Source organism: Staurois parvus, unplaced genomic scaffold (assembly GCF_062004578.1).
Source record: "Staurois parvus isolate SC_StPar_1 unplaced genomic scaffold, SC_StPar_1.0 ptg000230l, whole genome shotgun sequence".
NCBI classification, from domain to species: Eukaryota; Metazoa; Chordata; class Amphibia; order Anura; family Ranidae; genus Staurois; species Staurois parvus.
Genome location: NW_028318026.1, coordinates 2485057 through 2509149, shown reverse-complemented (window position 1 = coordinate 2509149; position 24093 = coordinate 2485057). Strand labels below are relative to the sequence as shown.

At 42.5% G+C, this 24093-nt stretch overlaps 1 protein-coding gene across 1 annotated transcript in view; it reads right to left on the bottom strand.

Annotated features, from left to right (window-relative positions):
- Nucleotides 1–17562, bottom strand: part of PIP4P2 (phosphatidylinositol-4,5-bisphosphate 4-phosphatase 2) — a 76579-nt gene extending 59017 nt beyond the window's left edge. Inside the window, exon 1 of the mRNA XM_089679685.1 lies at nt 17312–17562. Coding sequence (XP_089535811.1) covers nt 17312–17399 — 88 coding nt within the window. The 5' untranslated portion in view covers nt 17400–17562. The remainder of the gene's footprint in view (nt 1–17311) is intronic.
- Between the last annotated feature and the right edge of the window lie 6531 nt (nt 17563–24093).

The following is a 24093-nucleotide window of genomic DNA, read 5'->3' as shown; positions in this document are numbered from 1 at the left end:
CTTGTAAGTTAAATTGCTAAAATTGTAAAGTCATTTAATCATTTATGTGTGTTTAGACCTAGACTTCATACAACTATTGAAAGGTTACGTCTACCTTTAAAGTGTCAATAAACCCAGACTATGAAAAACGTATTACATGCTGTATAATAGAGTATGCACACTCACAAAGTCACTAAAGCATTCGTTTTGTGTAAACCAGCTATTTTGTAGACCAGCAGATGTCCTCTACTGAGCATGCGCAGTTGCTGTTCCCTTCTAAGCTCTTCATTTCCTCTTTTTTTAATCCGCGCAGCCCACATGAGTATAGAGTCACATATATAGGTGTATACACAGTGGTAAATGACACTCCCCTCCTCCTCTCCTCCTCTGTGTCCTTCTTATGCTAAACACTATGGGGGCAGGATATAGCAAGCCGATTACATTCACTAAGAAACTCACAAAAAAGTGTTGTTTTAATATAAATCAGTATTAAATATGTCAAATGTAAGTGCTAGTACCTGTAAAGTAAAAAAAGAGCCTTGGATGCAGATGCTGTCTGAACAAAATGTTAGTGTCTATCATTTTTGACACCATATTATTTGCACAAAAATACACATTTGATGTTCAATAAAGATTTCTAGGGAGCTATAAAACCATTATTTGATATTTATAATTTAATTTGAAGTGCTGTTGTAAAACTTTTTTTGTTTAGTCATGTGACCGCCACAGCTTTGATCAGGGCTGGCCAGACAGACTCACACTGTAGAGAGCATACATCAGCACAGTAATAGAAGCCCCTCCCAATCTTTCCCTGCAGATGCCGAAGAACAGGGAAACATCACGTGACCACACAACAGTGTTGCAGAAATAAGGTATTTAATGCAGCCACTTGCATGTAATTGCTCTTGAAGCGATTACCTACAAATGATCAGCTGTGGACACAGACAGTCTGCATTCAGGGCAATCATTTGCAGGTAATTGGTCCATGAGCGATTACAATCAAGCGGCCATGATTAGCTGCGGGAGCTTTCATCATCCCATTGTTTCCAGTAGCTAATCACTGGAAACAGCTACTCTATCTACTGTATGTAGTTACTAATGGACCCAAGTGTGAATGGGGCTTTATACTATGTTACATCTATATTTAAGGGGCTGCCCCAACCACACACCCTCTTACAGAATTTATAGGTTTGTGAATGCATTCTGGGAATAGAAAACAGCCAGATGAATGACATGATCTGCCTCCTCCAATCCAGTTTCCAAAATGGCCACCAGCCATTCGCGCATGCGCAGTAGAGTGTGTGCGTGGCTCTATGCACGAACAGCCGGTGGCCATTTTGGAAACTGGAAAATTTGGGTTTTTTTGCCAATCAATGCCTAATGATGTTTGCTTACATGTGAGTGCAACCATACTTTAAATAAATGTGATTATGGTTTTACACTATGTGGAGCGCTCTTTCATTGCATGTTTTCCACTACAAGTCCAAGCCTTATCCTGAATGGTTTAGCTACCATAATTAAGGTCCATTGTTTGGAAGATCCTCATCTGCTTTTTTGGTGATCTGGAGGAGGATTTGAGTGACCGGCTTTCTGGATTGTTTAATAAAGCGCTATTGACCACTCCTTACAGGGGGTCGTGCCTTTCTGCTAAGCCTCCTGTAGTAGTGGTTGGTGACACCACAACTGTCCTTGGATTTCTTTTGTTTCATCACGACCTTTTATTTTTGGATGGACTATTTTTTTGACACACTTTTAACTGTTTTCTTATGATTATTTGTAACTTTTTAAGCGCTGCACTTTTATTTATTAATTGTTAGTATCAGGGTTTTTGTGTTCAGCTGCTATGTGTTTTACACCTAATTTTTGATTATTGATTATCTATTGTGGTTCTTATTAGCGCAGGTTTATATATATATATATATATATATATATATTTAGGACTAGAAACATGTATGGCCAACGTAATCAGTCAAATGCTTTTTGGGAGTCCAAGCTCAACAAAAGAGTAGGAATCGGGACTTATTAACAAGATCAATCAGGTCAATAGTCCTCCTGGTTTTATCTGTGGTGTGTCTGACCAGGACAAAGCCCACCTGATCTCTGTGAATGAGTTTGGAGATACATTTAGCCAGCCGATTAGCTAGAATTTTTGTAAAAATCTTATAGTCAGAATTTAATAGAGCTATAGGACGATAAATATCTGGAAGGGAATGGTCCTTATTTGGCCGGATCACAGAAATGTATGCGTGGGTAAAATCATCGTGTGGGTGCGACCCCTTCATAAGATCCCAATGCAAAGCCAGAACATGGGGGGCTAAAATGCCAATAAAGGGCTTGTAATATGAATAAAGAAGACCGTCCGGCCCTGGGGAGTTGTGAGTAGGAAGATGTTTGACAACATCCAATAATTCGTCAATGGATATGTCCGCATTTAGAGCTTTGACATCAGAAGGTAACAGACATGGCAATTGTAATGAGTCAAAAAATGCATCAAAAGCAGCCAACTGAAGGGGAAGGGGAGTATCGGGCTAGACAATTGTAAAGCTTCTCATAGTATTCCCCAAATATTCTAGCCATAACATGCGGGTTATATGTGGGTTTGCCATCAGACTGGAGTAGGTGGCCCGGTAGTGAGGGGGGCATTTGAGATTTAAGTCTATTCACGAGCATGCAATGCGGTTTGTTAAAAAACTCATAAAACTTTTGCCTAGCCCAGGAGAGAGATTTAGAAGTTTTATGCAGGTCAAGGGCCCAGATTTGATCCCGTATGTGGGAAACCTTCTGGAGCCAAGGTATAGATGGGTTATCTAGCAATCGATGTTTGGCTAAGGATACTTGATGTAAAAAGGGATTGTCTGGTACAGAGGCCTTCTTTAAACGGAAGCCCATGGAAATACAGAGGCCTCTGAAACAGCCTTATGGGCCTCCCAGAGGGTTGAGGATGAGGATACTGAGCCAACGTTAAGTTGAAAATAAGTATCCAAGCCCCGAGAGAGCTCCTCTCAAAGTTGTTAGAGCACAGAAAGCTCTCATTAAGGTGCCAGTGGCAGACTGGGTGGAAGAGAGCAAGGCTTCTTTGCTGTCAAAGTAGTGAAAACAAATGATAACATGTCTGGGCTTAGTGCCCTCAGGAGGCTTCAGTTCCAATAACCTATGAGCATGGTACATGCGCCAATCAACATCTTGGACTTTGGGGGCCAGAGTGGTAAACAGAAACAGCAAATAACGCTGAAGTTGGGAGTCAGAGACCATTTCAGAGATGCCGCGAGCATACTGTCGGCGCTCCCTGTTTTCCAGGTCTTCCTGCTGGAGCTGTAAGTGAAACACGGAATGTTTCAGATTTGCATTATCCTCTTCCAGGACATGGACATATTGCACCAATTTGTCAAACTTTGACTCAAGGTGGTCTGTGCGATCTCCCAATTGGGTAATCTTCCCCCTAAGCTCCTGAGCCAGTTTCACAATTTCAGCAGACATAGTGCAGGTGATAATGTGTAAAAATACTTGCAGTTTGTCCTCCAAGATATCCACTGTCAGAGAGGGGACCACCAGAGTGGGAAGCAAGGCAGCAGGGGCATCTGCGTCTGCCCCTCCATTTCAGCAGACCCTCCTGGAGCACTCACTCGGACCGCCGCAGCTACTCAAGGTTGGGGATGCAGACCTAGCAAAGAAGCGATCCTGCATGGAAGGCCGGGGGTCCGGAGGAGGCGTCGTGGGCAGCTTCCAACGCCCGATTTTACCCATGGAGGTGCCTGTGAGTATTCCGAATTTTAGAAGAGCTCTCTCAGGTCTGTGAATGCTGCAGGAGAGTAGCACGAGGGCCGTGAAGGCTGAGGGTTGGCAGAGCTCAGCTTTCACATCCCTGCCATTTTGGATCACTGTGCATGCTCCCTTCTGAAACTTTTTACATAGCTGTCTATGATAGCTTTAAAAATGCCTCAATTGTAATATTTTAGTGTTTAACAGTAATGGAAGAAAACCTTAAAGTGATACTAAACCCAGGACCCTGCATTCACTATATCTGGTCTCCCACAGTACACAGAACATGGAAATGCAATTATTTTAGTAAATATAAACTGCTGAATACCTTTTCTCATCAGCATTTAGAGCAGTCTTGTGACTACAGCAGAACACTGGTTAAAGCTTGTAGGAGGAGTTTTCTCTAGGAGGATGGAAATCCCCTGACCTCTGTCTGGACAGTGCCAATTGGCCCTGCGCTGATCACATGTACTCTCCCAAGATAAATTAAAAAAAAAAAAACCCTCTCTAGCAATACACAACAAACTGAGCATGTGCATGGGGCTAAGTATTCAGTTTGTATCAGGTGGTCATTTGAACAAGAGGAGGAGCAGAGAAGAAAGGATCAAACAGCCTTTTTACACAATGCAGAATATTAACTCCTTAGGTTCCACAGCAAGTATATCAAGCATGCTTTACTGCATATACAGACTGATTTTACTGTTGTGGGTTTAGTAACACTTTAACTATCTATTCTGCATAAAAAAGATGTGTATACTTAGCAATTTTTAATCTGTTCCACAGCGGTCATGTGACCCTGCAGCTCTGTGTAAGGGAGCACTCAACAGCTTTAAATTCCGGTAGCTGTGACATCACCCCTAGGCTTCCATGGCTCAGCCGTTGTCTGCTTTTCTTTCTCTCCTCTGCAGCAGATACCACTGACACAGGGGAGCCAAAGTTGTGGATTACGTGACCAGACCGAAACACAATAAAAATAGGTAAGTATGCAATTTTTTTTGCAAGATGAGTAGGAGGAAACATTTTTTAAGAAAAACATCTAGTTAGGCTTTTCTTCTACTTTAAGTTATGTTGGGTGACAGTGCTGTTTTAGATTATATAAAATAATTCTGGCATGTGCAGTAACAAATGACAGCTGCCGGTGGCTTAGGGAGCACATGCTCCAAGGCAGACTGCAACATAATATAGCAGGAGACCTCTATGCAGGAGGCAGCCTCCACATCCCACTGGGATATCAAACGGGATACACGGGATGAATAATACATCTGTTGTACTATCCCATGTTCCTGGATCTGGAAAAAGTACTTCCCTTACATGCGATACCTCCCCAGGGGAAAGATAAAAAAAACATGAGACTGTGTCCTCAGGGGTTTACTAAAACCATTTCTTGCGATCATTTTACTGGGATGATGCTGCAGTCACAACATTAACTACAGTGCAATCACCAATAAGACAGTCTACATAGTCGGCTTGTTTATTCATGTCACAAAATGCAAAGATCTACAGTATAATAGAAAAAGTAGTCACTGCATGTAATGAGGAGCTACCATTGCTGACCTTTTAAAAATGCAAGCTGACTGGCTGTTATGCTGATCCCCTGTCCTCAATACCACGCAAACCAAAACACAATTACTGATCAGAAAACCTATATATCAGCATATTTGTTCCAGGTTAGTAGTGCAGAATGTGAAACTGGTAATAAACACTAAAACAAAAAAACACATACATTGTAGCTTTTTGATTTGTAAGGCCCCTTTCACATCAGTTTTTTATTAGTTCACATCAGTTTACATCCCTTTTACGTCCGTTTACATCCTTTTTTTTGTCCGCTCTGTTTTTTTTTTTTTAACGGACGAAAAATGGGGTTTTCTTCGGTTCAAAAACCTGATGTTAACGAATGCAGACATTAATGGATGTAAACAGATGATCATCTGTTTACATCTGCTAGTCCATAGAAATACATTATTGTGAAAGGGGCCTAAAAGGTGATTTTATGCATTAGTTATCTTTTTTTCCTTTATTTTGTGATCCAGCCAGTAACACACTTCCTGTTTAAGGGTGGCCTTACTCTTAATGGAGGAGCAACGTAGACACCTATGGACAGTAGCATTGTCAATCTGTGGAGAGGGTAGTGTTAGATACACTAGCAGATTTAGATGGACCTGGCTAATGAATTAAAGCCAAACTCCAGCAATTTTTAAGCAGTTTCAGCAACAGGTTTTTCCTCCTTTTTAGATAAAGGTTTTACTTAAATTAGTAAAAGCTGACCATTGTAAGCACGGTTGTCATTGGTAAATGGTTTGTCTCAACCTCTAACTGCCACTTTGCCTGGACAGCTTGGTCTGTTAAAGCAGTAGTAAACTCCACTTTGCAAATTTTCCCTACAGGTAAGCTTATAATAAAATGAATATTACTACTACTACTTGCACTTACAGTATATAGGGCCATCAATTTATGCAGCTCTTTACATATATATTGTACATTCATATCAGTCCCTAACCCTCAAGGAGCTTACAATCTAAGATCCCTAACTCACATTTATATATACACATTAGGGCCAATTTAGGCAGGAGCCAATTAACTTACCACCATGTACTTAGGAACGTGGGAGGAAACCCATACAGGCACAGGGAGAACATGCAAACTCCAGGCCGATAGTGCCAAGGTTGGGATTCTAATGGACAACCCTAGTGCTGCTAGACAGAAGTGTTAACTGCTTAGACACTGTACTGCCCTGTTCAGTAGATATTCCGATGTGTAGCAGCCGATTATGTCACTGGCGCATGGGTACTGTGCTGTTGATGGCATTGTCGCCATCCATTGAGAGTGCTGTGCCAGGCTCACATGAGAATGCATTGGAGTGACATTAACACAGCTTAGCCATTCAAACAATTAGAGCCCATGACCTAAAAGGTGGATCAGGTGAAAATGGAAGCCCTGTAGCTGGAGGGTTTCATTTTACTGTTGAAGTGGTTGAAGGCTGAAGGTTTTTTAACCTCCATGCAGTCTATGCAGAAAGGTAAAAAAAAAAACCTGTGTGCAGCAGCTCCCCCAGCCCCCTCAATATGTATCTGAGCCTCATCGTGATCCAGCAATGTGGATAACAGCCTCGGCTGTCCCGGGTCTCTGCCTCTTCATTGGCTGAGACAGCAAGCAGGAGCCATTGGCTCCCGCTGCGGTCAGTTACAGCCAGCAGGAGCCATTGGCTCCCGCTGCTGTCAGTTACAGCCAGCAGGAGCCATTGGCTCCCGCTGCTGTCAGTTACAGCCAGCAGGAGCCATTGGCTCCCGCTGCTGTCAGTTACAGCCAGCAGGAGCCATTGGCTCCCGCTGCTGTCAGTTACAGCCAGCAGGAGCCATTGGCTCCCGCTGCTGTCAGTTACAGCCAGCAGGAGCCATTGGCTCCCGCTGCTGTCAGTTACAGCCAGCAGGAGCCATTGGCTCCCGCTGCTGTCAGTTACAGCCAGCAGGAGCCATTGGCTCCCGCTGCTGTCAGTTACAGCCAGCAGGAGCCATTGGCTCCCGCTGCTGTCAGTTACAGCCAGCAGGAGCCATTGGCTCCCGCTGCTGTCAGTTACAGCCAGCAGGAGCCATTGGCTCCCGCTGCTGTCAGTTACAGCCAGCAGGAGCCATTGGCTCCCGCTGCTGTCAGTTACAGCCAGCAGGAGCCATTGGCTCCCGCTGCTGTCAGTTACAGCCAGCAGGAGCCATTGGCTCCCGCTGCTGTCAGTTACAGCCAGCAGGAGCCATTGGCTCCCGCTGCTGTCAGTTACAGCCAGTCAGCCAATGATAGAGAGAGGGCGGGGCAAAGCTGCGGCTGTGTGTGTGAATGGACAAACAGAGCAGCGGGTGCCCCCACAGCAAGATGCTTGCTATGGGGGCACCTGACAGACAGGAGGAGCCAGGAGAGCCTGCAGGGGACTCAAGGAGGAGGAAAATCCAGGCTCCTCTGTGCAAAAACACTGCACACAGTAGGTAAATATAGACATGTTTGTTATTTAAAAAAAAAAACACACCTTTAGAATCGCTTTAAGACTTTCATAATGAGTTATTATGCGATGCATACTAGCACATTATGCCATTACATTGCAGGGGACCCAGAAGCTTTTTATTTAGTTTACCACCATATTAAAGGAAGTTGAAAAAGAACTGACTTACACCAAGTGAGAATAAAAGGAAAAAAAGCCTAAAACAAAAACCACTGTAGTTACCACATCTAAAGATTGGTAAACTGCAATAGGTTACATTTTTGTTTTGGGGTTTATTACTGCTTTAAAGCAAGCAGGTTAGTATGACAACCAGGTAGCTAGCAGGTATCAGCAATGACAGCCTTTATTTCTAATGCTGGATTTCTTTAAACGTAAGCTTGAAATGATACGGTTTTCAGGTGGATTAGGTTGCAGTCACATGGCTGTGGCCAGTGCTGAATACCCCAATCAAATGGTCTTTAACGCTGATCGCCAACTTTTAGTGAAGTTTAAAATGGTTGTAAAGCTCCACCGCGTCCAATGTTTGTTCCTTTTTATTAATCAACGTAGGACGTGACATCTTTGTATCTGTTTGGGTAACAAGCACTTTTAGGTTTCCACCCATAGTGATCTAGTTTCCTTTCAATAATTAAAGCGGAGTTCCGGCCACCCTCGCCAAAAAAAAATTAAAAGTCAGCAGCTACACATACTCTAGCTGCTGACTTTTAATATTAGGGCACTTACCTGTCCAGGGATCCTGTGCTTTCCTCACCCCGAGCTTTGGCTGTCGGGTGCTGCCACCACCATCTTGACTAAGGGAAGCCTTGTGGCTTCACAGCTGGTTTCCTATTGTGCATGTGCGAGGCGCGCTGCGCTTTGTAAATGGGCCACAGTCCTCTGGGACCTGTGAAGTGTCCCAGAGGGCTGCAGGAGGGGCCAAATTTCTAGGTCAGTTTGCTGCGGCAACTGAGCCATAAGTGGGAGCTGGTACCTGTCAAAACCAGGTACACACTCCCCCCCAAAAGGTGCCAAATGTGCCAGTGGAGGGGGGAGGAAGCAGATAAGCGAAGCTTCGATTTTTGGGTGGAACTCCGCTTTAAGATTCTGGCAGTGATTTGCTGTAGCTTTAAAAACTCCTTAGCATTTTGGTTGTTAGGAATAAATGTAAGTCAATGAAAAGTTTGTGTCCCCGAAATTTCAAGTGACTAGTGGCAGATCTTGTGTTTGGAGTTAGCTAAAGAATCTTACTGTAAAAAGTAGAAATAAATGTATAAAGTACTGTAGTAACTGATTCCATTGAGTATTTCTAAACAGTGGCTTTTATCTGTGCATTAAACTCATTTGATTGCACATGAAATATAAGGCAGCATACATTATGTATTACTCATACAGTACATGCACATTGGCTACTGTACTACGTGAAATCCATCTGCATTCAGTTTGCTTTTAAGTGCATCTGCTGTGAGACAATGTGGAACTCGAGTTTTGTTGAGAAAAAAAAAATCCAATTTAGGTCAGTTACATCTACTTTGCAAGTATTGTAGTAAACGCCATAGCAGCCTTGGCCAGATTATAGAGGACATTATATATATATATTTTATTTTTTTTATTTTTTTTCCGCCGATACTAGTTTGCACTCTGAATATACTATCTACTACAAAAAAATGACCACCAAATCCCACGTAAACAGCAAGGAATATATGTGCTCCAGAATATAGTGCTATATAGCACTATAGTCTAGTGGTCCTGAGAGCAACTGGATGGGAGAATGGTGACCACAACATCCAAAATAGTTCAAGCAGCAATTCATTATACTATAATGCAAGATTGACGATCATAAGTCCTCATGCACACGTGACATTTTTACAGCTGCTGTTTTTGGCTTTTGATGTTTTTTTATACAGCTAGTAAAACCCCCCAGCATGTTCCATGCGGGTTTCCTACACCATGTTCAAAACACACTGCAGTCGCGATCTACAGCAGGTGTCAATGTTAAATTAACAACACCCCAAACGCAGGTCACATACACAGTAATTTTGCCTGCAGTGGATTGCATGGTACAGAAGTACCATGCAGTCTGGTTGCAGATTTCCAAAAGTAGCCCATGCACTACTTTTGGTGTGGTGGAGTACAGTGCGATTTCAGTCCATTTAAAATGAATGGGCTCAAACCGCACCACACTGAACTGCATGTGACTCACACAGGAGCGCACAGCTTGTTCCTGTGCGATTCCTAGTGTGAAAGAGCCCTAAAGCATATTGTTTTGTTAGCAAAATGTATTTTCAGTTATATAAAACCGCATGCAATGTTTCTGAAAAAGTACATGCCAAAAATGTATGCAGGACTTTACATATTGTGTATTTCCATCCTGCCTCCTAGGGGCTCAAGGTCCATATCTCACATTACCAACACACACACACATTGAATGATACTTCAGATAGCTGACCTATAAAGTTGGAAATGTTGTAGGTTTCATTTAGGCACATTATTTAAAGGAAACCTGTGCTGATAAAATGAGCAGGGTGCCATCGAAAATATTAATTGCCTGGCTCTCTCTTGATTCAATAGTTTGAGTGACTGTAAGGCTGGCCATACACTATACAATTTTCTTACACATTTCTGTCCAATTTGCTTTAGATTTACCTTCAACTATGTAGTGCAAGAGCCCGCCTAATTGAACACAATTGAAAATGTTGTTTAGGTTTGACCTCATATTACATGGTTTTTGGTAAATCTAAAGCAAAATTCTCAATAAAAATGTATAATGTATGGCAGGCATAAGTCAGGACACCCACTTTCACAATTGATAATTTGGGGTACAGAATTGCTATCTTTCCTGAATAGGAAGTGGAGTTTGTGATTATATATTTTAGTGGTGCACCAAAATGAATATTCTGGTACTGAAAATGCACTTGGCTAAAAACCAAAATGCACGGTTTTTAAAATTTTTTATATATTTTTGGGAAATTATACACTAAAAAAAAAAAAAAAAAAAAAGAAGTACATATCCCAATTTTTTGTAAAATATGCAAAAAGGATGTTACGGCGAGTAAATAGATACCCAACATGTCACACTTTAAAATTGCGCATGCTCGTGAAATGGCATGAAACAGTGGTACTTAAAAATCTCCATGGGTGATGCTTTAAAAATGTCTACAGATTAGTAGTGTAAAGTTACAGAGGAGGTCTAGTGCTAGAATTATCGCTCTTGCTCTGACATTCGTGACGATACCTCATGTGCGTGGTTTGAACACTGTTTACATATGTGGGCATGGCCTACATATGTGTTCACCACTACGTGCAAACAGAGGGACGGGGGCACTTTAAGCCTTTTTTTTATTATTTAATGTTTTTCTTTTCTTGCACTGTCCCTTTAAAAAAAAAAATTAATCACTTTTATTCCTATCACAAGGAATGCATGCATCACTTGGGATAGAAATAATTAGTGACAGGTCCTCTTTATAGAGAGATATGGAATCAATAAGACCACACATCTCTCCTCTGCAATGTATAGCGTTAGATAAAATAAAAGCATTGATCTAGTGCTTTAAAAGAAGAAAAAAAAATGGCCGGAACGGGAAGTGACATCGCTCCAGTCCTCCAAGGGCATAGAGATGAGTGGCAGCCATCTTTCCTTCACTCATTTCTAAGCCCAGCAACGGGATTGATGGTTTCTCAGGTAAAGCTGAGAACTACAGGACGGCAGCGAGGGCCGGGGTTTTTCCAGCACCTGTATCGGTGCTTTTTTTCCATTTCAGCCAACGAACGGAAGGAGTGTTTTCGGCCAACGAAATTTTGGTGCATCCCTAAAATATATATATACACACACACATACATATATACATATACACATATATACACACACACACATACACACACACACACATATACATATATACATATATACATACACACACATACACACAATATGTGTGAGAATTTTAGTTGAGCACTTTGGAAGCATAGAGATTGAGCAAACATGCACCTGTCACATTCCTTTATATAGTTGATTAGTACGATTATATTATTTATATCATTATGCATAATACAAGCCTTTGGCGCTATATAAATACTGTATAATAATAATAATACTGTCTCCGAAAAAGTGTTTGGAATTCCAAATTTTACAGTTGTCACCAGAAAAGGAATAGAGGGGATATGTCCTAATGAGGACACCTGTTCCAGGGACAGCTCTCTAAAAGGGGAATTCCCCTTACTTTGTGGGGATTTTATCTTACTTCCTGTTGCATATCTGGGACAGAAAGTGTAGGGAAATCTCCCCAATGGGACAAAAACAGTGCTGTTTAAACGGAAGATCTTATCTACTGTATATGAGGTGGTATCAAAAATGTTTAGAGACTAATTTTATAACACGCCAACAGATGGTAGCACAAGGCTACATGCACAGTCACAGGGAGCACTGACCTTCATAAGTCAGTGAGCCAAAAGACATCGTCCTGTGTACAACAGGAGCTGTGCAACTGTTTCTATTCTGACTACGTGTATTACCACATCTGCTATTTCATCATGAACATCAAGTTAGAAGAGCAAACGTGAAATTCTGCGTGAAACTGATGTATGACATGATTCGCAAGTTTACTGCGATGCTGCAATGAGCCTTTAGAGGTGTTCTGAGTGGCATGTGTGCTTCAAGAGTGGAATAACATCACTGCAAAACAACAAGAGACCAGGAAGACCTTCAGCAAGCTCAACTCCTGAAAATGCTCTCTTCCCAAAAATGTGATTTGCCCAGTTTCACACAGAATTTCACTTTTGCTCTTTGTTATAATTTGCTGTCCACAACGAAATAGCAGATGTGGAAAGACACATGGTCAGAATAGCACCAGTTGCACAGCTCCTGATGTACATAAGACAATGTCTGACTTATGAAGGTTGGTGCTCCCTGTGACAGTGCGTGCAGCCTTGTGCTGCCATCCGTGTTACAAAATTAGTCTTGAATCTTTTTGATACCACTTTGGATCTCACAAGAGAAGCACAGGAGTTTTTCACAAATGTTTATGTAGTAAAGAGGGAGTTACTCTGGGGTTGTAAAAGACTTCAGATCCATCACTGCAGCATTGTTTACACCAGCCTTCATGCTAAAATGCATGCATACTGGTCTATATTGTGTATGGACAGTGCAAGATGTTGATACAATGTACTGTTTAACCACTTGCCTACCGGACACTTTTACCCCCTTCCTGCCCAGGCCAATGTTCAGCTTTCAACTCTGTTGCACTTTGAATGACAATTGCGTGGTCATGTACCCATATGAAATTTTTATAATTTTTATTTTCACACAAATAGGGCTTTCTTTTGGTGGTATTTAATCACCATTGTTTTTTTTTATTTTTTGCACTACAAACGAAAAAAAGAGCAAAAATTTTGCTGTGACAGCATGAGGAAAGTGCTGCCAATAACCGGCAACTGTATTTACTTTGTGATCAGCTGTGTTACTGGACAAAGCTGATCACGTGGTAAAAGGCTGCTGCGATTGGCCTTTCACTTTGTCATGTGGTCAACTAAGTCGGTAGGACACAGCAATCACAGACAGCGATGGGGGCACGTTCTGGGAGGACATCATATGATGCCCTCACAGGACTGGACAACCACGCTGTAGCTGTCATTCGGTTATAGCCCGGTTGTCAAGTGGTTAAAGTGGTTGCAAGGGCTCACATTTTTTTTTCACCTTCATGCATTCTATGAATGAAAGTAAAAAGCCTTCTGTGTGCAGCAGCCCCCCTTAAATCTCAACTGAGCCCCATCGCAATCCCGAGCTCTCTGGGGACTCTCCCACTTTATTTGCTGAGAAAGCAGCAGGAGCCATTGAGGAGAGTGCAGGGGGACAACACTGTGTGTGTGAATTGACTTGCAGAGCAGCAGCTTGGGAGCGAGCCTGCTTGGGTGCCCCCATAGCAAGCTGCTTGCTCTGGGTGCACTAGGTAGGAGGGAAGAGCCAGAATGCCAGCAGGGAACCCGAGAAGAGGAAGATCAGGGCTGCTCTGTGCAAAACCACTGCACAGAGCAAGTAAGTATAACATGTTTGTTATTTTTTTTTCTTGTTAATTGACTTTCATATAACTTTTTTTTTTTTTACTTTTTTGAAGTTCAAAATGACACTTCAGTCAACTCTATGCCCCGCAGTGTGTGTGATGGTATACAGAACTGTGAGCTGCTCTAGGTGAACAGGGCATGTAGAAAGAAAATGTTTTCTATGTGCCCTACAGTCTCCGCCCGTATCCCAAGCCTACTAAGCGACATATTGGATTCGATGTCACGCCACTTCCTCAAACTAAATCTTTCCAAAACTGAGCTCTTAGTGTTCCCCCCAGCCCGTGCCCCACCCCTGACTTCTCCATCAAGACCAACAACACTATCATCAGTCCCACCCCTCAAGCCAGAGTACTAGGAGACATCCTAGACTCCAATCTGTCCTTTCAGCCCCAGGTCCAATCGCTGACAAACTCATGTAGACTTTACGTCTGCAACATCTCCAAGATACGACTGTTCCTAACCCCGGAAACCACTAAGCAACTCATTCACTCCCTTGTTATATCATGACTTAACTACTGTAACTCCCTCCTCATTGGCCTACCTCATCGCAGGCTATCCCCACTTCAATCAATCATGAATGCTGCAGCCAGACTCATTCACCTTACTAACCGCTCCGTATCTGCCACCCCCCTCTGCCAATCCCTCCACTGGCTTCCAATTGCCCAATGGATAAAATTCAAAACGCTAACACTGGCATATAAAGCCATTCATTATACTGCCCCGAATTATATCACTGATCTTGTCTCCAAATATCACCCAAACCGTACTCTCCGCTCCTCACAAGACCTCCTACTCTCTAGCTCCCTTGTCTCCTCCTTCCATGCTCATCTCCAGGACTTCACCCATCCTCTGGAACTCCCTACCCCAATCCATCAGACTATCACCTACTCTGCTCACCTTTAGGCGCACTCTGAAAACCTCTCTCTTCAGGGAAGCCTACCCCGCCCTCAGCTAATTACTGAACTCCTCCACTCTTCCTACCACTCCATCCCCCACAGCTATTTCCTCCTGTACCACTATCCCCTCCCTCCTAGATTGTAAGCTCCAAGGAGCAGGGCCCTCTTGTATTGAACTGTATTATTACTGTACTGTCTCCCACCATAATGTAAAGAGCTGAGCAAACTGACGGCGCTAAATAAATCCTGTATAATAATAACAATATATGTAGATCAACACAGCTCAGTGGATAGAGTGATGGTGTTAATGAGCCCTAAATCTATGTAGTTCTTAGGTCATCTCAAAGCTGCTCCCAAGCTGACCAGCAGGAACTTAAGGATATGGGGGCAATTCCTGTTACATGACATAAGAGCCCTGCCCCCTCCCTTTCAGAAAAAAAAAAAAAAGGGAATGTAAGGGGGAGGCTGGATTCCTGAAAAAAATCTAGTTGTCTGGCTGTGTGTGGCTTTAAATGCTTTTGAATCACAGACCGAAAACAAACATTCTGTCAATAAGCATCAGCAAAGTGCTAGAATGCCTTATCACTATACTTGTTCAGGGTCAGCAACTCAGAAAGCTTTGAAGCCAAAGCTTTAGCATGACAGCCAGGAAACTAGCATTCTCAGAAGGAGGTGGCAGCTTTCATTTAGTCATGAACACCAAGATTATTCCCAGAGCCTGCCTCATATAAAGATGGCCACACATGGATTTGATGTGACTTAAATGATAGAATTCAAACAGGAATAATAAACCTCAGACTCTCCAATTTAGTGAGCATTTGATGCTGGCATATCGATCGTGGTCGAACTTTATGCATCATTTCTGAACAGTACATCAGATATCTACCTGTGTGTCACACAGCTGATCCTAATAAAGATCAATTAAGTCGCTGTTTTCAATAGATTGTTTTTGATAGATTTTACTTCCAGTCAATATTGTATGTGATATTTTAATTGATGAATTGCTCATTTTCCATCGCTCATACCTAGATCACTCACAAATTGATATGTGTATGGCCATCTAGCTTATTTCATTTGATGATGAATCACTTGATTGCAGTTACTTGTATCTAGATCGATCACAAACCTAAAACGTTTATGGCCACTTAGGTTATTTCCAGAGCTTGGCCCACCAACATATCACTATGATCATTCAATCAATCAATCAATCATTTGGTGTGATTAAAATGATTAAATTGAAACAGAAACGTAAACCACAGATCCTCTATTCAAATGATTTAGTGAGATTTTAAAAAAACATCAGTGCTGGCAAGTCAATCAGCCACGGTGGAACTTTTATTGACACTTTCTGATTGATTAAATATCTTGTGTGTTAGGCAACCAATCAGAATACAGATTAATGTTTTAATAGATTGAAAATCTGATCTCTCAGAAACAATTAATAATAGGTTGATATTTCAATTGAAGATCAGATTTTCAATTAATAATAGGTTAATATTTCAACTGAAGATGAATCATTTGCTTGCATGAGCCCATACCTAGATCACAGAATGATAGGTGTATGGCCACTGAGATCACTCCTAGAGCCTTGCCCATGTGACCACACACATATCGATATGGTCAATCACTTATCTATTGATATGGTCATTCAATATGGCTAAAATGATCGAATGTGTTGCATCGTTCGATATTTTAATTGATGATGAATAGATTGTTTGCAATTGCTCGAACCTAGATTGATCACAAATTAATACGTGTTTGGCCGAGTTATCACACAAGTGTCAGGATCTTTGTTTAACCATCTGGTTTGCAGAGCCACAGTCTGAGCATGTGAGGTGTCACTCCCACCTACGGAGACGAGGCAAGTTTTCTCTCTAGGGTTTCCAAGATCCATCACTGAGCAATTACAATTTCAGATTTAAACCACAAAAGCATTTTGCTCTACCACTGACAGCTCTTTGTGTATTGTTCCATGAGTTCCTGCCAGGTACAGACCTCCCAAATGTACTTACAGGAAAACGATGGAGGTGGCAAGCCGTGCCAACCTTGGATGGTGCCAACCTTGGATGATGCCAGTAAACATCTCTCCATTGAGTCCTGTCTACACTGAAAGGTCACTTTGTGATACAAAATGCCATTTAAGACCAATACTGGACCAAGCCATCAATACTACAGATCATTACTGTGTGTCGGTCTTTTGTCTATACCCTACACATGCAAAACAAAATGTTTCAGCGAATTAATGTGTTTTAGCCAATAATTTACATTGCTGTGTCAGTAGTCATGGAACGCTTTGCAACACACAAATCTTGTTACAAGGATTAGTACTTGTCAGGTCTAGTTAACTCACTCAGGGCTATTAACTAAGGGCAAGCACGTGCAAATAAAACCCCCAACACATTGATCATTCAGGATCTCCACTGTGCAGCTCTACCAGACCCTTTTTCATTCAATAGACAGCAGAGCAGATCAGCCCCTGGACATTACCCTGCAGACTTCTATCCCAACCAAACAAAGCGCAAGAGCTGCAATAGCCCAAAGCTCTGCAGTAATCCAGGGCTGTGTGATCCAAGCACCCCGCAAGGCTGGGAGTTTGGAGTGGAGGGCACAGGATGGGTGGGTGGATGGATGGCTAGAGGGAGGCAAAGACTGGCCTTACCTTGCAGGTTGCTGTCCTGTCCATAGGGGGGTGCGCCAGTATTGGGAGAGATTAGAGGGGAACGCTCATCAATCCCATCAGCAGCCATGACTGCAGCAGCTGCAGCTCCAGCAGAGGGGAGGGAAGGAAGCCTCTCACAATGTACATGTCACAGGGCTGGGAATCACAAGGAAGAGGGAGGAGGAGACACAAGACTGCCTCCCACCTTGACCCTCATGGCTGGCCAACCACACCGTCAATGAATTCAAATCCCACCATGATGATGCCGTAGTTGTCAGCTGTCATGGGCTTGGAAGCCTTGTCCTTGAAATGAAGGCACACTGATATTTACAAGTGACAGAGGAGATTCTTTATTACAACCAGATAGGAGTTTAGAGCCTGTTTGCCCTCTGATGATGCAAGTCGGTCTGGGTGGGGGCATTTATTGAGGGGGCTTGGTACACGATTTGTCAGGAAGGAGAGGAATGACAGAGACAAATGCAACAAGAAATCTGCCATCAGCAATGATCCAACTTAAGGGGCGATTCGGTAAAGCATATGCAACACATTTCTGGTAGTGTAGATGTAGCGGCAAGCCTTGCGCCAAATTCATGCGTATCCTGCGATATTTTCATTGCTAGAACCAGCGAATTCAACACATTTTAAGTAGTCATTATTTGACACACTTTTAGGCTTTGTGCACACGGGCATAAAAAAACGCCACTTTTACAGGCGTACAGCATATTTGCTTATGCCTCAAAACGCAGTTCTATGTTAGCCGAGGTGGCCAGGCACATCAGACGTTTAGATGAGTTTGGAGGCAGAAATAAAAAATGCAGCACAGCTGTGCTTAGGGCCAGTTCACATGCCCACATCTGAATCGCACAGGAATGTGCTGTCTGTTCCTGTGTGATTCAAACCACATGCAAAACGCACTACATTTGTGATCTGCAGTGGGTGTCACTAAAAAGTTAACGACACCCCAAATGCAGGTCGCTAATGCAGTACGTTTGACCACACAGGATCGCGTAGTACGTTGATATCATGCAATCTGGTTGCAGTGCGTTTTAAAAAGTAGTGCATGCAAAATGAATGGGCTGAAATCGCACTACACAGAACTGCACGTGAATCGCACAGGTACACACAAAGCGTTCCTGTGCGATTCAGATGCGAGCATGGTGTGAACTGCCCTCTAGAGAGGAGATTGTGAGCAGAATTTATGCACGAAACTGCACACATTTATTCCAGTGGTGGTAATTTATTCCATGGAGTAAATTTATATTCTGGCCAGTAGAATGCTTTTATGCTGAACACCAAAGACGCATAAATACACATACATGAGTGACAATAGAGGCATTTGTTCTGCCAAGTTCTTTCAGAAAAAAATCCAGCATATTTAGAGCATTCATATGCAGGCGTGTGTGGGGTCTTAGGGCTGGATCACACCAGGACCTAGTGCAGGAAACCTGCGTTCTTTGTGCGTTTCCTGCACCTCGTTTAAAACACATTGCAGTTGTGATCTGCAGCAGATGTCAGTATAAAGTCAATGATACCCCAGACACGGGTCGCAAATGCAGTGTGTCTGTCTGCACCGGATTGCATGGTACAGAAGTACTATGCCATGTGGTTGCAGTGAGTGTGCAAAGTACATGCACTACTTTTGCTGCGGTGCGGTGAATGGGCTGAAACCACGCTGCACAGACGTGTGTGGGAATTCCCGGTGTAAATTATTATGTTATGGTGCTACTTTTGTGACTTATAGCAACATCAATGATAAGAAAAGTGGAGGTAAATGAGACCTCTTCCATCTTGGAGTAAATTGTTGATTGTGTCACGTGTGTTACTACTTACAATTCTGCAGCAAACACTGTTCCTACACAATGCCTGGAGCACTGCTAGTCCCAGCGTTCAACTAGCAGCATACAGCAGACAAGAAACTACAACCCACGGCAATTACAAACTTCAACTAGTAGCACATGGCAGATGCAGAACTACAACTCCCAGCAGATCCAGTGTTCAAAAAGCAACATACAGTTGATATAGCACCAAAAGTCCTAGCATATAACTAGCAGCATACATCATATATGGAACTACAAGTTCCAGCATTCAACTAGCAACACATAACAGATATGGAACTACAGGTCCCAGCAGTCCCAATGTTCAAAATTCAGCATACAATTGATACAGCACTACAAGTGTCAGCAATCAAATATCAGCATACAACAAACATGACACTACAGGTCCCAGCGTTCAAATAGCGGCATTCAACAGATATAGCACTACAAGTTCCAGCAGTCCCAGCGTTCCAATAGCAGCAGACAGCAGCTATGGAACTACAAGTAACAAATGACTCACCTATACTGGATAGTGAATTTGTTGGGCTAACTTCTAATGTGAGTGTCCATTGTACGCTAAAAACAAATTGTGGTCTGTTAACAATGAACTCACTGCCAAATAGGTGGAGACACTGTTAGAGCCCATACCATGGCCAGGAAGTCCTTCTTTATGGTGACATACGTAATTTCCTGTACTTGCATATGTAATTAAAAAAAAACAGTAATAGTGCAGCACTATGAGTGAGACTTTCCCAAAAGTGCACAATTTTCACCCAAAAGAAATGAATGTGTAACAGTCCAAAAACCAATGAATGAGAACCACTCTCATCCTCCTCTTCTCGAGAGACAAAACACAAACTCGTAGAGTGCTCTCATTTTTTAAATTTTATTAAATATGAAACCATAATATACTCACATAAAAAAGATGGCATATAGCTTTAGGAAAAATCACAGCACGGCCAGAGCAGGTATTGGTATATGCCTCCCCACTAGCTCTCACACAAGCAGCGACTTGTGGGTTACGTGATGACGTCATGTTCTCCACTGCATCTTACACGTTACACCCACAAGACAGGGCTTCATCAGAGCTATGATTGTGCTATGCAGTCCTGGTTTATTTGTTATATGTCATTATAACCCATCTCCTGGCATCACTATAACCTCTCCTATCCTTCCCATCCATGTAGGAGTCGTTAACAATAAAAAAATGACCTTGTTATATCTCTCAACAGACAGTGCTTGTATTAACTATATAATCCTATGTGTTCTTATTTACAAATTATACATAACAAAGTGCATGCATTAAATCAGTGAGAAATTCCTTAGAAGTGTAAACAATACATGCTTCATAAGCCAGAACGCGGGGGAATGCAGTTCTGGCACCTTCAGCAATGTATGGAAGGGCAAGAAGTGTTGGGGTGTGCTGGAAAGTGAAGGCCTTTTGTTCCTGAGGAGGTCTATTGCTGCTTGGGGGGTGTATTTTTACTGGGGGGATCTATTGCTGGTGGGTTGGATCTATTGTTGCTGGGGGGTAGTAGTTGTGGAGGGTCTATTGTTGCTGGCTGCTGAAAAATCTGTTGTTGCTGAAGGGTGTCTATTGTTGCTGGGATGGATCTATTGTTGCTGGCTGCTGACACATCTTATCATTGCTGAAGGGCATCTATTGTTGCTGGGGTGGATCTATTGTTGCGGAAAGGGATATGTAGTTGTGGAGTGTCTGTTGTTGCTGGTTACTGACAAATCTGCTGTTGCTGAAGGGTGTCTATTGTTGCTGGGATGGATCTATTGTTGTTGGCTGCTGACAGATCTATCATTGCTGAAGGGCATCTATTGTTTCCGGAGTGGATCTATTGTTGCTGAATGGTGTATGTAATTGTGGAGGGTCTATTGTTGCTGGCTGCTGACAAATCTGTTGTTGCTGAAGGGTGTCTATTGTTGCTGGGATGGATCTATTGTTGCTGGCTGCTGACAAATCTATCATTGCTAAATAAGGGGGTATTTTGTTGTAAGGAGATCTATTCTTGCTGGAGGACCTATTGTTGCTGGTTTGGATCTATTGTTGCTGGGGGTCATTTTGTTTTGGGGGGGGTCTATTGTTGCTGGCTGCAGGGGATTTATTTTACTGCTTTTTGTTATCATTAACAAATTCCAAACAAACTACTTAGCACCAAAAAATGATAGTTTGTTCTGTATTTTGTAAAATGGGCTGTACTGGAAGGTGGGTAGGAGGGTGGAACTAAAGGACAGTACTTAGAGGTTGGTGGAGAGCGAGAACAAGGAGTGGCTTGGAAGGGGGGAGTTCCTGCACCTATTCTGAGAAAAAAATCCCAGTTTATAAGTGCGAACAATAAAAGTCCATTAAAGTGCATATATCCTCTTCAGCAAAGTGGCCATTGCAACTGTGCAGCAATACTCCACAATCAGTCTTCTGTGTTCCACTCCACCAATGTGCAACACCACCACTCAGGAAGACTCACCAGATAACCATGACCTTCCGTAAATCCGCTTATGCTTTCCAAGGGATCAAGCTCCAAGGCTCCTTCGCTTTTTTTTTTCTCTCCATTGCACACAGGAACGTCCTATAATTCAAAAGAAAAAATAAAAGGCTCCAATAGCAAATAACGTTTTATTCAAATAAGCTATTCCAACATGAAACCCTGATTCACACTGAATGTGACTTTGAAATCGTGCTACTTCATTTGAAGTAGCGTGTTTTCAAAGCCAAAGGTCAGTGCGATTTGCCTGATATCTGTGAGACTTCTTGTACATATGTAAGTCGCACCTGAAATAGCCGTAAATAGTGCAGGAAATATTTTCATAATTGGTGCGACTTGTTCTATTGCCGGTTCCATTGCCGATAATAGGGTGTGACTTATGCAATTTGGAACTGTCAAATCGCATGACAAGTTGCACCGGTGTGAACCAGGGCTAAAACCAACATATACAGTCATGCCCATAAATATTGGGACATCGACACAATTCTAACATTTTTGGCTCTATACACCACCACAATGGATTTGAAATTAAACAAACAAGATGTGCTTTAACTGCAGACTGACAGCTTTAATTTGAGGGTATTTACATCCAAATCAGGTGAACGGTGTAGGAATTACAACAGTTTGCATATGTGCCTCCCACTTGTTAAGGGACCAAAAGTAATGGGACAATTGGCTTCTCAGCTGTTCCATGGCCAGTTGTGTGTTATTCCCTCATTATCCCAATTACAATGAGCAGATAAAAGGTCCAGAGTTCATTTTAAGTATACTATTTGCATTTGGAATCTGTTGCTGTCAACTCTGAAGATGAGATCCAAAGAGCTGTCACCATCAGTGAAGCAAGCCTTCATTAGGCTGAAAAAACAAAACAAACCCATCAGAGAGATAGCAAAAACATTAGGCGTGGCCAAAACAACTGTTTGGAACATTCTTAAAAAGAAGGAACGCACCGGTGAGCTCAGCAACACCAAAAGACCCGGAAGACCACGGAAAACAACTGTGGTGGATGACCAAAGAATTCTTTCCCTGGTGAAGAAAACACCCTTCACAACCCTTGGCCAGATCAAGAACACTCTCCAGGAGGTAGGTGTATGTGTGTCAAAGTCAACAATCAAGAGAAGACTTCACCAGAGTGAATACAGAGGGTTCACCACAAGATGTAAACCATTGGTGAGCCTCAAAAACAGGAAGGCCAGATTAGAGTTTGCCAAACGACATCTAAAAAAGCCTTCACAGTTCTGGAACAACATCCTATGGACAGATGAGACCAAGATCAACTTGTACCAGAGTGATGGGAAGAGAAGAGTATGGAGAAGGAAAGGAACTGCTCATGATCCTAAGCATACCACCTCATCAGTGAAGCATGGTGGTGGTAGTGTCATGGCGTGGGCATGTATGGCTGCCAATGGAACTGGTTCTCTTGTATTTATTGATGATGTGACTGCTGACAAAAGCAGCAGGATGAATTCTGAAGTGTTTCGGCCATATTATCTGCTCATATTCAGCCAAATGCTTCAGAACTCATTGGACGCCGCTTCACAGTGCAGATGGACAATGACCCAAAGCATACTGCAAAAGCAACCAAAGAGTTTTTTAAGGGAAAGAAGTGTAATGTTATGCAATGGCCAAGTCAATCACCTGACCTGAATCCGATTGAGCATGCATCTCACTTGTTGAAGACAAAACTGAAGGGAAAATGCCCCAAGAACAAGCAGGAACTGAAGACAGTTGCAGTAGAGGCCTGGCAGAGCATCACCAGGGATGAAACCCAGTGTCTGGTGTTGTCTATGCGTTCCAGACTTCAGGCTGTAATTGACTGCAAAGGATTTGCAACCAAGTATTAAGAAGTGAAAGTTTGATTTATGATTATTATTCTGTCCCATTACTTTTGGTCCCTTAACAAGTGGGAGGCACATATGCCAACTGTTGTAATTCCTACACCGTTCACCTGATTTGGATGTAAATACCCTCAAATTAAAGCTGACAGTCTGCAGTTAAAGCACATCTTGTTCGTTTCATTTCAAATCCATTGTCGTGGTGTATAGAGCCAAAAATGTTAGAATTGTGTGGATGTCCCAATATTTATGGACCTGACTGTATGCTCACATTTATAAGTGCATTCTGCCATGCAGCCAGTTTCAGCAGCTTATGTATGTAAGTGTTTTGTAACACTGCCTTGTTACCTAACTCTGCCCTCTTCGGTCAGTTCTGAGAGTGATGACCTGTGGATCTAGTACTGCAGCTGACAGTATGTGATATCATCATACTCTGCAGTCTGCTGGAGCCTAAGAGGATCCTGCCTCTGGACACCCAATAGGATGAATTCATGTCAAAACCCAAAAAAGGGTCTGTAAGGAAGAAGAAGGACACATTGGGAACCCGTGTGTTCTTGCATTTAGGTAAATATTTTGTCTTTTAGAATAAATGTATTTTAAAGGCAGAAGGATTTTACTTTAATGCATTCTACTGTATG